Raw genomic sequence first — 15494 nt, forward strand, 5'->3', positions numbered from 1 at the left:
CACGACGCGGACCCTCCCTATTCTTTTGTTAAACACATTCGATCGCCCGATATACTCAGGACAATTACCACGTATTATACGTAACTTCATTAGCGTGCGACCGCTTAATGATCTTTACAAAAAGAAGATGCTATCAATTCTAGAAATTTTTGCGCTTGCCATTACCATCGGAAATGACATCATTGACATCATTTCTATCGTTCTTTATATCGTTTCCGAGTTCTTGTTGGCATAACGTCGATTTGTAATTAATATACTGATGCTTTAAACTGATACATTCTTGAAATTAATATCTCCAGATGTTTTTCACTTTCTTGTTTACGTAAAATTCCCTTCGATATATTTTTAAAATAATGTCCGCATTATTATTCACACACAGGAAAATGTTGCGATTCTAAATTCATAAAAAGAAAATCGATCTCTGTATATGAGAGAGAGAAAGAAAGAGAGATGCTTGTCTGGAGGACATTTACGATAGTACGATCCTTAATAATTGTTCCATTTGCGAATAACCTTGGGCTAAACGATTATCTTGCCGGTAATACCTTTGAGATTCTTGCTCCTGGAACGTCGCTAAACAATAGGCATGCTATTTAACCGCGTTTGTCATCCCTTAGGAATGATTTATCGCGCGCGTGCATGTCCTGATTATATCTTCCGAGTTTCTTCCTCTTTTTTCATAAAATTGGTTATTATCTTTTTTTCTTTGACAAAGTAAAAACTATTGACAGCGACAAAAACAATTGGGAAATATAATTTTTGCAAAATTATTGTTTGTCAATTTGAATTTTTCGGGAAGAACTTTGGTTTCTTTTGAAAATTTTGCGAGATTTATAACACTCTGCAATGTGTGTGTCCACTGTCCGACTAAACGTAAGTACTTACTACTCGTGCGAAACGAATTTCCAATAAAATCAAAACTGCTTTACCTTTGAGCTTGTTGAATATTTCAGCCTTTCAAAGATATCAAGTATTCTTCCAAATAAAAAGATTTTTCCGCTCGATCATTGATTTTAAACAGTTAATGCTAGATAATTATGCTTTTTTCTTCTTGTATAAGAAGACGATAATTTTTTCGCACAATTTCGCCGATCCTTATCTTGTAAGAAATGCAGTTAGACAGAGTTACTGTAACTTCTTTATGTTTTTATTAAGTACGTATCTTTGAAAAATGTTCTAAAAATTGTTGCATGTTTCAAGATTTTATTCGATGAATTTTTCAGATCAGGATAGAAAGAGAATTCACGATATTTTCTCTGCGACTCGCTTCCATACAATAACGTACATCGTTTTTTCCATTCACCTCACATTTCACTGAAAAATTTACACTTTGTTGATAATTACACAAATAATATTTGATCGCAAGAACCAATTATATGTCATTTAATCGCGAGGATTAATTTCACGCGCGATTAATATGAGTTTGGGTCATCGAGGCTGAACGATAATTTTACAAGTATTTTCGTCCATGATTCACACGATAATCTCTTCGCCGCAATTTTTTCATTTCGAAGAAGGGAGTCGCGTTCACGCGTACATATACGAAGTAGCTATGCCCTCACCAGCTTCGACCACTGTTTGAAAACAAGTCTGCCAGTCAGTGGTGAGACTCGCAAGCTCTCTCGCACGGAGCTTGCGCCGTGGTCGTGTATTGCGCTTTTCATGGGGGTGGGAATCTCTTCCATGGTGAAATACTAGAATGAAACGTTGATTGAACCGCAAGTTTATAGACTTGCCTCATTCTATGATAGGGCAGTGAGTCGCAAAATTTTTTGAATGTGAACGTAAAATGTAACTGTTTACGATGAAGAGCTTCATAAAATTTAGCAATTTCTATTTTAAATTTATAAACGGCAGTTTTTTTATTTTACAGTATTAAAGAATGATTTAATTATGTATTTAAAGTAATTTAGTATATTTTTACATAAATTATATGTATAAAAAATTGTAGAAATATCATTATTCTTCGCGATTACGATGTAATTTCACATGTATTCTTGTATAGTACAGTTGCTTAAAATAGAAGAAAGAAAATTATTTACTTTTATTATATAACGTGCGATAAAGTGATATTATCATTTTGCGTACATTATTTTACTTTGCGTTTATTTCGTAATATTATTCATTTTTGTAATATTATTCGTTTTTGTAATATTCATTTTGCTTAGATTATCTTATTTTATAATCAAAATTGCACCTTGTAGAATTGTCAGCAAATGGAATATCCAAACGATCTTATATTATGCAATGTGAAGCCATTTATCGCACATCATAAATTATAAGTATAGTGCTTTATGAAACACAAAGTCAGTCGGTATCTATTTTATCGATTTAGATTCATCCTCTCGATATCAGCTCAGTAGGGCGGAGTTTTAGTTCTACTGGATTACAACTATGACCTTGAGCAAAAGGTCAAATGTCTTCGTTTAGTGCTATGTAATCCTCGTATAATACATGTGAGGATTTTTCATGTAATGTCATAGTTGAGACGTAACACGATTGAATTTTATTATTATAGTAGTTTGTCGGCAGATTATATATTTCTCGCTCTTTGAAACTATTCTTTTAAACGAAATAATTTTGTTTCTTAAGCAATTTCGTAATAATTTAAATAAAAGTATGTATACATATTTATATATTACTCATATATTTTTCAGTAAAAATTTATATAAATACTACGACAAATGCCAAGAAATGATGAGAAGCAAAAAGAATATAATATATGTATTATATATTAACATAAAATTTATTTTTCTGTTAAATTTAATTAATTCAATTTACTGACAATGTGAAATAAAAATTTGTTTTACCTCTCGGAAAATAGAACCTCAGGGAAATAATTATGAGTAAAAAATATCGGCGCTATTAACAGAAAACGATATTTTTATATATTTTAAACGAAGTCGTACAATATCTCTTATTTACAATAGTCCGTTTGTTTATCGCAGAATGAGCACGGTTTACATATACCGTATATGTATATATATATGTATTTTGTACAATATATATATCTATGATAGAGTTACGCTTATGAAACAGTGAACGATTTGAAAATTTCTGAGTAGAGAGAAAGGAGGCATCTCGAAGAATATATATTATATATATATATATATATATTTCTTCATTCATATATTAATATATTATAGATCTTTTTGCATATAAGGAAAAAGAGAGAGGGAAATAATGTCGGCATGATATAAATATCCAGCTGTAGTAAGTGCGAGTACTATTACAGTAGTCAAATAACATTACGAGAGAGGACATATAATATGTAAAGATAATTATTGTAATATTTATTGTAATAATATGTGTGCATGCACTCGCGTTTCGAATCGATCAAAGCCAAACAGCGCTCGATCGGCTCGATCGTTACTTTCAGATCAAATATAATAGCTATATAGATCGTGTATAGAAATAGAATTTGTAATATCTCGTTTTATTATTCAACTCGTGCGGGATTAAATTACTTGTTAGTTAAAATCGCTTGAATAATTTTTACGCTACATTTTTCGCTCTTGCATATAAATTATCTGAATTATACTAGAATTTGTTCACCTATCTATAGAGGGATCTTAAACAAATATTTGCACTTCTTAAATATTTATATACATAATTCATGATTAATAAACTTTCTGATAATATCTTCCAGAATAGTTTTTACAGATTAAGCATATTTACTCGGAATACTTTCATGATAAAAATTTATGTGCGCTATTATTCTTTTTTAATCAATTTTCACATTTTTTATTTAAAACAAAATTCAATCGAAAGTTTATCCGAATACTGGAAGATTAAAAAAAGTTTTAGAGATTTCAATTTTTTAATTTCAAATTCTTCATAGAACAAAACCATGCATAAGTGATCCAATGAAAAGAGCCATATCTGCTTGAGATCCCCAGTCTCTATATAATACATAATCTTCTCTCGCAATATTCTATCAAAATGCTGTCTACGACGATTGCAATCGGCTAGTCGGGCTAGCGAATTTAATTGGCACTAGAACCGATATATGTGATGCGAGAGTTGCGACTATACGCGAATCACCGTTTCTAGATTGTCCGCGTAAAAGCTTTCTTGGTGTTTCGCTTGAAAGCTTGAATTTTAATATCACACAAGAGTTCTAATTCTAACCGAAGATGAAAAATCTTGCGATGACTTGACGGCAAACTAAATTGCAATTTTTGCGACTTGCGAAAAGCGCGACAAGCGGATACACGTGAATTTGATTTGCGCCGTCGTTTCGTTGATTGTGAGCATCTTTGAGCAAGAGTCGTCGCAAAAAAAGAGTGCATGAGAAGACAAAAGGAGTCTTTCGATTTGTATTTCGATGCTCCGATGGTGTTTCAAACGCAATATTCATCTAAGATCATCTGGTCTTTAATTTTGATTTCTTTTGAATGTCATCCAAATGTACCACACATGATTCAAATTTAACATTCGCATTTTTAAAGTTATCCATATTGTCTGACGATGAAAGAGAATTGAATCGGACGAAATTGCGTTAAGTTAATACGGGATGAAATCGATGGACATTCGCAATTCATAGACGATCAGATGATCAGTCGTAACGGAAATTAGACTAGCAAGCTTTGAGTGGGGAATGAGTGCCAAAACACAGGGTCCACGGGAAGCTGCTGCCTCATGGGAGCAACTTCTAACATCAAGGACACCTAGAGTAAGGCCGAGTAAGGATTCACAACCATCCTATGATGTAAAGGGTTACGACATGCTTTCCATACGCTTAGAAACGAACGTTATTAAAACATACAATCCGTAGCATTTTTCAAAAAAAAAAAAAATAATTATAGAACTCAACTACCAACTGACAAAACCGAGAAACACATTTTGAGAAATTAACTAATTAAATATTGTAAATATTAATTTCTTCATTCATCATAAATCGAATGAATTCAATTGTCTAATACATACTCATATTGTTTTTAGTGTAACGTCATCAATCAAAATTAAAAATAACTTTTATATTATCTACATTAGTTTATTTATAATTTTTAATTTAATTTTTAATTATTGCTAACGATTCATGAGAATTCAACAGTGAACAACGTCGTTTCGTAGCTTATGGAACGTAGTTCGCGCTTCCTTGCAACAATCAAATTAAAAGTTTTTTTTTTATATCTCTATATGCGACTATAAACTATGCGCACGATACATGTCAGCGTTCTCAAGTGCGTTTTTTTTTTGCATTAGTTATATAACACGCGCATATTCTCTCTTTAGATTTATATATCTTTTCTCTAACTAGAATCCACGATGTGACCTTTGCGTCCGCGTACAAAATTCGTAACAACTCTTATATCGATTTCGCGATTGTATTACGATCGGTAATATTCACAGACTTAACTTACGGTCTAGCCTTAACTTACGTTTCTTGGTGCGGAAGCGGATTTTGAAAGCGAATCACGTCACTTGCTTCACGCTTTTTCTTTCATAGAATATATTTACAAGTTCGATACATCACGTTTGTATCATTTTTTCGAATGTCAGTAGTGATATCAAGAATGAATTGCTTTCCTTTGATAGAGTCTTTATAAAATGTACATCATCAAAATTTTGTTTTCTTTTTCTGTTTCTCGAGAAGATAATTACGAGAAAAAATTTCTTTTTCAATTTTTGAAATATATCGTTTATGCATTTCTCAAATATACAAAAGTAGCTTGTCTATTTAAGAAAAATTGCAAAATAGGAAGTAACCTATCCTTATGATTCGAATAGAGAAAGGGACGATTAAATAGTAATTTCGGAAACATAACAATAGTGATATAGTGTAGCGAGTAACGCGATTAGCCCTATCAGAGTCCGCATTTGAGTCCGTTTCTTAATGAATTGCGCCGAGCCGCAAGCTCGCACTGCTTCCATCGATACTTCGCGAAAGGGCAGCTTACGTGACTTCAGTCGTAAATTCACGGCCGTATAACTTAGTCTAAACCCGATGCTGCTGCTGTAAAAAACCTAAAATCTGTGCCGTTTAAAAACTATTCTTTTGCTTAAATTATCACGTAAATAGGAAGGCGCGCCTCTATCACGGTTAAGCCCGAAACACACGGAAGTCCGTCGTTGATTTCTACAAAATTTCAGAATATATGCTGTTACATAATTTAACAGACATTAGCATTCGATATTGATATTATCAATTGAATTAATTTGCAATGTATAACATATTATTTCCTTTTTATTAATACATTATGGCACTGCCATGTGTTTCGAACTAGATACCTCATCGAATACTGATAGATGATTGAAAAGTCCGTGCTCTCACATCCACGGCCTACTTTACATCATAAATTTAAGGTCTAATCTTCGTAAAGACTCGCGCCGAGCGATTCTTTACGAATGATGGTCTTCGATTTGTTACTTTTTATTTTTGCTAATTATTATTTATGTAAATCCAACGTTATTTTTATATCGAATAAGTGCATACAACTAATCTCAGTGCACAATCGTAATGTCGAGAAAGAGAAAGAGAGAGAGAGAGAGAAAGAGAGAGAGAAAAAGAGAAAAATATTTTTATATCACTGGCATAAACCTAGACGTACGTTTCATTTATTGAAAGCATGATCCAGAGCAGATTTAGAGAACAAAACAAGTCGGATGCAGCGTTAGAAGCATAGTTTAAAGTAAACTCGTAAGAAGCAATAACAACGAGACACATTTGCTCGCTCTCGGCAAATTTTTTTTTCTTCTAAAAAACACTATTACTCTCGATCGCTTAAATTTATAAGGTAAAGTACGCTGGAGCCATTCGGAGATTATTTCGCTGGCATCACTCCCGTGCCGGGGGGTGAGCCCTTGGTAGCAGTCAGTATTCCTCTTCGTCTTCCTCGAACTCGTCCTCTGCCAAGATGCTGTAAAAGCCAGAACGATATTACGAAAGAGAAATATAAGTCACATAAAATACAAAGGACTTACTTTGACAATTTGAATCTTATAAATAAAAAAATGTTTGAGTGCCAAAAATAAAGAAAAAAATATTTGTGGAGTTTAATTAAATTGAATATTACTCTTTTAAATTAATATAATTTAAAAGAATGAAATAAATATTCAAAAGATTTATCGATGCTTGATATTTTTGATTTATAGTATTCGATATTGTCGCCTAATTAAAACTTCAAAAGTAATTTTGTGAAAAATACGATTTCTGCTAACCACAATCGGGCGCTGCATACATACACTTACTCTTCCTTTCTAGCATACTTGTCGATGAGATTGCGACCTGGTCCGCCGCAGGTTTTGCCCATCGGCGGACAATACCAGTAGCATAGCACGCCGAGCGTCGCGGCGAAGAGCACTATGGGCACGATCAAGGCCAACACCAAGTGCCTGAGATTTTCATCCCACGAATATCTGCGGATATAAGATAGCGCGCTATGCTTTGGACTAATCAGAAATCGACGTTCATACATATCTATATATGTATATGATAACTGCCGATTATATGCACGATTGCTTATGTTATTCAGCGACACCTTGACGAGTTTGAATCTCCTCGATATCTCGCTTTATCGATCGTACCTTGCAACAACCGTTTCTGGATGCGTTCTGCTGTAGTAGCAGGGAAATATCTTTCCCGTATTTTCGTAGGCGTATTTCTTCGCGAAAGTGGAACAATTAACCCTGGGCGGGTAACCGCAACCTTCCGTGTTCACGAAGAATTCGGTGTCGGCGACGTCCCACGGCACCGAGCCCAATGGCTTTGCCACGAACTCCTCGTACGGGAGTCTGGTATAGTTGACCTTAATCTGATGACAACGAATCGCGGCACTGGTGCAACCTACGATGGCAACGACATCGCCGATATTACGTTTTGATAAGAGACAAGATTCCGAGGAAGAGGTCGAGGACTCACCTTCTCTGCAACTTGCCCACGAGCAGTTCTTGAGACCCTCCGCGTAAACGTGACTCGTTGTCACGCAGGCGACCGCATGCGGCGAAAAATCTGCTAGTATGGTCGTTATCGCTGGCTCGACGACGAACGGTATCAGAAACAAGAAAGCGAAGACTGCGAGAATCGCCGTGGTGCCCAGACAGACGGAAGTGTAAAACTTGGCCTTCTCGATCATGGCGCCGATCTTGGACTCCTCCACCTGGACGCCCATTATCACTGTCGATTCGTCGGACTCAATGATTGCGGCTTTTGTGGGCCACTTGTGGGCCCTACTCGTAACACTTGAAAATACTCAGAGGATGCGGACAGCCACAATTCACGTGGCCCAATTGAAACGCGTGTTAGGATGTGCTTTTATAGTCTTACCGCATCTTGATTCGCACCGCGAATTTTTCCTGTCCGACGGTTACAGCGGAAATGGAAATAATTTTCCTTGACTCTCTGAGATAACGGAGAATATTATATCTGTAACACGGGCTAATTAGGTCATCTGCGATGTTGAAGAGAACGAGACTTAAGATACAATCCAAAAATATTCGAGATTGAACGAGATATGTAAAATCTGATAAGTATGATAATCAAATAACGATTAATCAAAAAAAAATTAAAAATCAATTTTGTTTAATTCAAATAAAATAGGACCTATAAATATAAAAATTGAGCCGATTTGAAAAATTCTAAGCTTTTAATATAATGATTCTTGATATGAAGAAAATCTTCGAGCTTATGTAGGCCGTCGATTTGCGCTGATATTACTGGATATTACTCGTATGCCTATTCGTGTATTTCTAATGGTTACGAGTTGAATAATTAAGTAAGCAAGTTATCGAGAGCTCGTCTCGAGTCGATCATCCATCGGCAAGGCGCGTCCTTTGGTAGTCACTCTTGGCTATTGGTCACGGCAAATCAATCAGAAAAGGGGAACCTCTTAAAAGACTACAAATGTGTCGTGTGTGAAAGATGCCAAACTCGAGTAAATCTTGTCTTTTTAGCGATTATGTCCTTTTCAACGAGAGAATCGTGCCGAATTGTACGTTCGATGTCGTGATGTCGCCTCTTCATGTCACATAAGCATGCATGTGCGTTCTTCCAAATATTTGGTGCAGGCAGTGCGAGTAGATAAATTCTTCTTGACCTCGATATTTTTTGTTCTTTATAAACGTTCCTCCGTTTTTTCGCTCAGTTTTTCTTGATATCTTTGCAGGAATGTGCACGTGTGGTTTTTTGCTTTATAAATTGCAAGATGAGAATTTTTTGATCACGCGTTCCCCCCCTCCCCACACCTCAATAATGCCCGCGCAGGGAGAATATCGACTGACGAGCCGGACTCTCCTCCAGGAGGGGAATGCCTGTTAACACAACATTAGAAATATATATTGCGATAAAAATGACCGTAATTGTCTACCGAGGAACAGTTTGCAGATTTCTCATCCCTATTTTTATGAGCTTTGGATTTTGTAGAGTAACACGAAATAGAAGAGGAAAACAACTCTTTATATCTGTTCTATTATAGATTTTTAGTTCAATAAATAATAGCAATATGTCAGTTTAAAAGTAATCCACGAACAAAAAATTTAAATCTAGATTCAAAATACATCTCCATATTTCTAAATTTTGTTGTCAATATCATAGGATTTTTATACAAGATTTGTTTTTATATATTTTATATATTTTATTATTTGTTTTTATATATCTTATAGTTTTAGTGATTTGTGTGGAATTAAATTGAATACGAGCAAGTATTAGAATAAATATTAAAGAGAAAAACACGTGCCTCTTATTTTAAAATATTCTACAAAATATCCAAAGCTTATTATACACACACACACACCTACGCATACATACACATTTTCTTAAGATCAAAAGATTAAAGAAAAGATTTTATAAGAACGCAGCATTGGAAAAAAAGAAAAATTCAACATACTTATTCTTTAGGTCTACAATTTATATTTTATTAAAATTACAGTATCTCTTTATATCATGCCATGCTACTTATATATATGTATATGTATATACGATTTAGATTTATTTATTTAAACTAAGAGAAATTGCTACAATGATAAAGATTTAATTATAATGTAAAAGTAATTATCGCAAAACGACGATCGCAAAACAATTGTACTTTGGAATTTCGATCGAATGAAAGTCATGATTCTACAATTAATTAAATCGGCGAAATATTGATCTGAATTAGAAGAAATTAATCTTTAATTTTTTTTTTTTTTTGTAATTTGGAGGGGTCGAAAATGCAGCGATATAATCAGCTACGTAACCATGCCTCAAGACCGCGACCATTTTCTGCCGAACTGAAATGTTTCTTACGTGACGGATCTCAGAGCGCCATAACAGAATCTCCTCCGCCAGCATCCCCTAAGTTACCCGACGCGCTCCTCTCTATCGAGACCAGCGTGCCGGGCTTGCCCTTGAACCTCATTTTAGCGTCGTCCCCGACGACGACTGTCCTCTGACAGAAGATCAATGTCAGACAGCTGATGACAAACAGGATACTCGGCAGCAATAGGGCGATTAAGAATTCTTTATAGGTCGTTTCGAGATCGAAACGAGACACGACAATGCCCGTGTTGTCCTCTGCGTAGTAACATGGGAATCTGGCACGGGCGTTATGATCGGATCCATCCTTCCCGTATTTGTGAAGAAAATCCTTGCACTCGTCCCGAAGTGTATTCACGCATCCCTCGAGATTGATAAGCAATCGGCTCTCGTTGGCGATGATCAAACTCTGTTCCGGCGGCGCGACGTGCTTGTCGAGAGGTTTCGTGGCGTATATATTCAGATAGGACAGGTACGTGAAGTTGGTCAAATCGGTCAGCAGATCCTTCTCCAGCACGGAGCCGTTGATGCAATCCACCGCCTCCACGCCCATCGTGGAATTGAAGATCCCGTAGCAAGACGCCATCATGATGTCACCGCGATCCTCGTGCCAGATCTCTCGATTGGTCTCCACATCTATCGCTCGCTCGCATTGGCTCAGGTACACCTTGTCGCCGCTCATGAGGATCATATTCTTGTTCCTGGTCGGGATGTCGACGCACCTGCGGTCGCAATTGTATGGAGTACGTATGCGCTCGCAGGTGCCGCGATTACAGTTAAACAAACCGTCTATGTCGATGCAGGTGATCTTGCCGCGACGACCGGAACACTTGAGGGGCGAATCCGTGTCGTGGAACATACACTCGAAGGCGTCGGTGATGTTGATGCAGGTGCCCGCGGAGCAGTTGAAGGTGCCGGTGAGATTACGGCACTCGTCCGCGATGCACTTGGAACGCTTCGCGTTCTCCTGATCGATGCCGTAGCACGTTTTGTTCGTCGTGTTCGTACAGTTTGCTAGTAGGATCCTCGAGCCATTTCTACGTAGATTCACGTGAATTTGCGCGCACGGCCCGGACGTCTTGGACAAACACCACTCGCCGCAGCTGCCCCATTCGCAATTGTCAGCGTTCACCGCGCGAATCGTCGTGCACATCGCGGGCACCTCGCTGATGCCCGATTGATACGCCCGTCCCCATGGCATGTAGATCGCGACCGTGAGATATACCAACGCGACCGAGGACAGCACCATCGTCATCTGGCAGATGCAGATCGTGCCGCAGATGCGGCTATCCTGCGGCGGTATCACCAGGTCCTCGACCGGGACTGGTTTCGGCATCTTGCTTCGATTGGATTGATTACTCGATCGGTCACCAATCCACCGTCTTTCTACTCGCGCTTGTCCATCTTATGCGGGCGAAAGTGTTTGACTAATGTATTAGGTCAAATTAACATGCTATTTATATTGGCTTGGATTGAAGTGAAGTCGACGATGATTTAATAGAGTCTATAAATCAGTCGGAGATCCTTGATATTTTGCTTCAGCATTTGTAAAGATGGTTCGTTTTCGAGTTTTCTAACATTCTGGTAAGATATGCCAAATAAAGATCTTTCAATCAAGCCATATATTTGTTTCAGGCTGTTATATAAGAAACTCTTCGTTCGATAAGGTCCGCGACGCGTGCTACTGGACGGAAAATAGAAATTACCTTTAAGGAGACAGCTTCATCAATCGGGGCGGATTTCTCAGAGAATTTCAACCACCAAGAGCCGCGAGTTCTGTTGTGTTTCCCGCCCGCACTGGGTTTCTACATCTTGCAGAATTCAACGCGTACAAAACTATTCGCATCGTCGCAACATTCCGTTATTACATCGCAAGCTCGACGTAGCACGTTAAAAGCTTTAACTCTTCTCCTTGAATAATACGTGTTAGCACTTAGCACTGATCTTTGCGTTTCTCGCGAGCTCATCGAAGCCCGTTTTATGTAGAGATGCGAGCGCACGCATTTGTATCATCGGTTTCACATCAGGGTTCCACGTAAGGGAAGTCTCTCCTTTTTACCGCAAGGGAAGTCTCTCCTTTTTACCGCAGGCCGAGTCCACCACCCGCGCGCATACTCTATCCTGGTTTCCTCGTGTGATATGGAACCCTCGCAAAGACGTGCATCGATCCGCGTCGCCGCGCGACTGCGCGTCGTCGAGCTGCAATGTGCGCTGACGCTTACCGCAGTTGACGTCATTATATGCCGCGAAAACGTCTAAAGAGGAGGATGATGCGGAATGATCTCCAGACATAGCGACTTGCGGCCGCAATTTTTCAAAATTTCCGGCACGTCGACGCGTCAAACGACGACGTAAATTCACAATTTGTACGAATTCTCGAGTGAAACAACGACATCTATTATTTTTTGTTGTATATTCAAGGCTAACAGCTTACAAAAATACTCAAATCAAATTTCGATTTTTAGAAATTTTTACTCCTAGAATTATAAACCTGAATTTGAATCAAGTATTAAACTGGGAGCTAGACGTCGTTTTTTTTCTAAAGAAAGTTTCCAAAGTAGTCAAGTATATCACGATAAAATTGTAGAGAAACTGTAACGGAAAATAAAGTAGGCTAAAGCAAAATAATTTTGCTTGATACAGATGTGAAATTAGGTGTATACGCATTGCGGCTGATGGCCTATGCAAAGTTTCTCAACTAGGTCGACAACACCATCCACGTTTTATGCACTCGATTAAAATGATCGACAATATCTAGCACGCAGTGTAGCTTTTTTTTATCCTTCGTGTTTTCAATTGCAATCCGACAGGCAGCTGTGAGACATACGAGAGTCCATTTATTAGTGTCGTCGATATTTATGATCGCGCAGATCAATTCTGAGAACGATTTCTGGCGGACCTTTAGAGACAACTGGTGCTCCAGAGTCGTAAACTTTTGTAAGCAATATATTTCTATAATTTATCGGAGTATATGTTTTCTCTAAAAATTCTATAAAACCTTTTACAACTTCCGCGAACATAAATGTACAATCTCATCGTGAATTTTCGATTTCTCATCCTTTCAATAAGCAAGATCTATCTGATCTTTCTCGATGATTAAAAAAATATATATTCTTGATACAAAATTTCTTTCGAGAATAAAGCAACCATTTTTTTTATTTCGCTATGCAAAATGAGCCTGTCGCGATATCGTGACACGGTTTCGCTAATGACCTTCGCGACAAGTGAAGTTTGTCTAGAAAGAGAACGAAGGAACGCTGAGAAAGTGCGAGCGAAAAAAAATGAGATTTGCATGTAACATATAACGTAATTTTATCGAGCGTTAAGCTCTCAGACGGTGTGGCGCCTCCGTTTTATGCGGCTTTCCACAAACGCGCGTCCATCTCTCGCCTATCGTTTACCGCATCGGTGCACGCAAGTCAAATCTAGCGCGCATATCAACATCAATATTTCGTATCGATCAGCACGGGCGATTCTCTGCAGTAACTGACTTATCTCTTTGTGTTGTGAAGCGAATTAAATCTATATCTGTATAAATAGTCCGCATGCGATAATCGAGTTAGAATACACAGTTAGAAACTTTGTTTTCTTAAAAAATATGCCGATTAAAATTTTTGTGTTAAATATTTAATACATTCATATGTTGATTTAACATATTACTGTTGTGTTAATTGAACTCAAATGTTAAATTATTAAAACAACTGAAAAAAGAGTAAAAGTAACATAATGTGTACTTTAATTTTATACAATAGATATGTTTCGTATTATTAATGACAGGATTTATCTGCTAAAATTTACAGAAAAAAATGTTGATTTTATTCTATAATAAAAGTGAGAATGATTACAGACCGTCAATAATTTTTTTTCTAAGTTAATTTTATCATTAAAAATATGTTGATTTTACGCAAAATTCATTTTAAATTACTATGAAATTTGCATTCTCTCTCAATTTAAAATATTAATATAATATTAATGTCATCATTTAACATATCCACATATTATGTTAAATTAACACAAAAATTTGTGTGGACCGTTTGGAACATGCGATATATGTTAAATTTAAGCCAAATTTTCCAATTATGTAGCGTTGGCAAAGAAAAACAGCGATAAGTAATAATTAAAGTCTCTCATCAATTCTTGTATATTTAAGCTAATTATTTTATATACAAGTTTATTTTTTAGAAAGAACAATAGTATCATTAACTATCGTTGAAAAGCTAAAATGTCATAAGATCTCGGATTTGCAAGATAGAAAGATATATGTGTTGTAATCTCTCTTCATATTAATAATCTATGAGTGTAGATACGCGATTGTAAATATGTAACATGGAAACGTGCGCATCAATGTTATTATGCAGTATAATTATGCGATTCGATCGAATCCTAAATGAGGTCGGCTGAAATGGAGTTTGTCGCGCGACTCACCTGAGAGAATCGATCACCTGGTTTTAAATTATTCAGCGCAAAGACCTTTCGCGCGCGACACAGACATATTTCTGTATGTATCCTCAATTTATCGGTGGACCAGCGTCACCTTTATCGCTCAATAATAATTCACTTACTATTTTTTTACAGGATATGTTTTACATCTAGTTATAAAGACTATAGATATCTATCTATTTCCAGCTGGCGCCACAACTTTTTATACGAGATATGATTATGTTTTCAACTACGCTATGAATAAAATCAATAAAATAATATAAGAGAATATAATAAAAAGAAATTGAATATAATATATTGTAATATATTAAGGATAATATAGAGAGACGTTATAATAAAATTATTTTATATATTAAAGATATCAAAAATGAACGTCTCTCATGTCCTTAAATTTTCACGTTTTTCTCCTTCTCTCAAATAAATCTTATGGAAATTGTGGATACTATTGTTCAATGAACATTGTACATGTATCGAGGAGAAAACAGAAACAACATAAACGTATTTAGTTTTCGTTTAACCAAACAAACAAATGTATGATTGACACGTGTTATAGTCGAGAATGAATGATCGATCGCGCAATGATATTGAAATATGCTTTTACGCTAGATTTGCCGGCCCTGACTACACTTGGGTTAACTTCACTTTTATAATTTATAATAATTTCATAATGTAAAGGCATAAGAAATATAGAAGAAAGTTTCCAGATTCCTGTTTTGCCGCAGCAAAAACGTAATTACACGAGTTAAATCAAGTGGAATGCCACTTTGCGATTACAGTTTTCATTTGACGATAATATTATTTTAGCGTTAAATTTTGTGGA

General features: G+C 36.4%; 4 protein-coding genes across 6 annotated transcripts in view; 1 reads left to right on the forward strand and 3 right to left on the reverse strand.

Annotated features, from left to right (window-relative positions):
* Positions 1 to 1600, reverse strand: part of LOC115233690 — an 11726-nt gene extending 10126 nt beyond the window's left edge. For both annotated transcript variants that reach the window (XM_029804251.1, XM_029804249.1), the window contains exon 1: positions 930 to 1600. The gene's annotated coding sequence lies outside the window, so the exon portion shown is untranslated. The remainder of the gene's footprint in view (positions 1 to 929) is intronic.
* The window catches only part of LOC115233691 (cilia- and flagella-associated protein 298), a 52661-nt gene that overhangs the window by 17729 nt on the left and 19438 nt on the right, over positions 1 to 15494 (forward strand). The gene's annotated exons all lie outside the window — the stretch shown is intronic.
* On the reverse strand, positions 2872 to 8148 carry LOC115233692 (protein tipE). 2 transcript variants are annotated; one of them, XM_029804255.1, is made up of 4 exons: positions 7865 to 8148; positions 7531 to 7789; positions 7189 to 7362; positions 2872 to 6863 (listed from the first exon to the last, which is right to left on the reverse strand). In XM_029804255.1, the coding sequence occupies exons 1-3, from the start codon at positions 8112 to 8114 to the stop codon at positions 7191 to 7193; spliced, it is 681 nt and encodes a 226-aa protein (XP_029660115.1). In that variant the 5' UTR covers positions 8115 to 8148; the 3' UTR covers positions 2872 to 6863; positions 7189 to 7190. The 2 variants fall into 2 exon arrangements, with proteins under 2 accessions (XP_029660115.1, XP_029660114.1); XM_029804254.1 differs by having other exon boundaries at positions 2876 to 6863; positions 7195 to 7362.
* On the reverse strand, positions 9124 to 12368 carry LOC115233689. Its single transcript, XM_029804248.1, is given in 4 exon segments — positions 9124 to 9231; positions 9234 to 9252; positions 10226 to 10265; positions 10268 to 12368. Coding segments are annotated over 4 exon segments (1461 nt in total). The 5' UTR covers positions 11571 to 12368; the 3' UTR covers positions 9124 to 9132.

Source organism: Formica exsecta, unplaced genomic scaffold, assembly GCF_003651465.1.
Source record: "Formica exsecta isolate Colony F162 unplaced genomic scaffold, ASM365146v1 scaffold182, whole genome shotgun sequence".
Lineage (NCBI taxonomy): Eukaryota > Metazoa > Arthropoda > Insecta > Hymenoptera > Formicidae > Formica > Formica exsecta.

Bases quoted from the DNA above. Each gene is read 5' to 3' on its own strand.
- LOC115233692 (XM_029804254.1), bottom strand. From the start codon at position 8,114: ATGGGCGTCCAGGTGGAGGAGTCCAAGATCGGCGCCATGATCGAGAAG. The intron at 7,790-7,864 runs GTGAGTCCTCGA...TTGCCATCGTAG, and splicing joins GTGGGCAAGTTGCAGAGAAG to GTTGCACCAGTGCCGCGATT. The intron at 6,864-7,194 runs GTAAGTGTATGT...TGGCTTTTACAG, and splicing joins AAGTATGCTAGAAAGGAAGA to CATCTTGGCAGAGGACGAGT.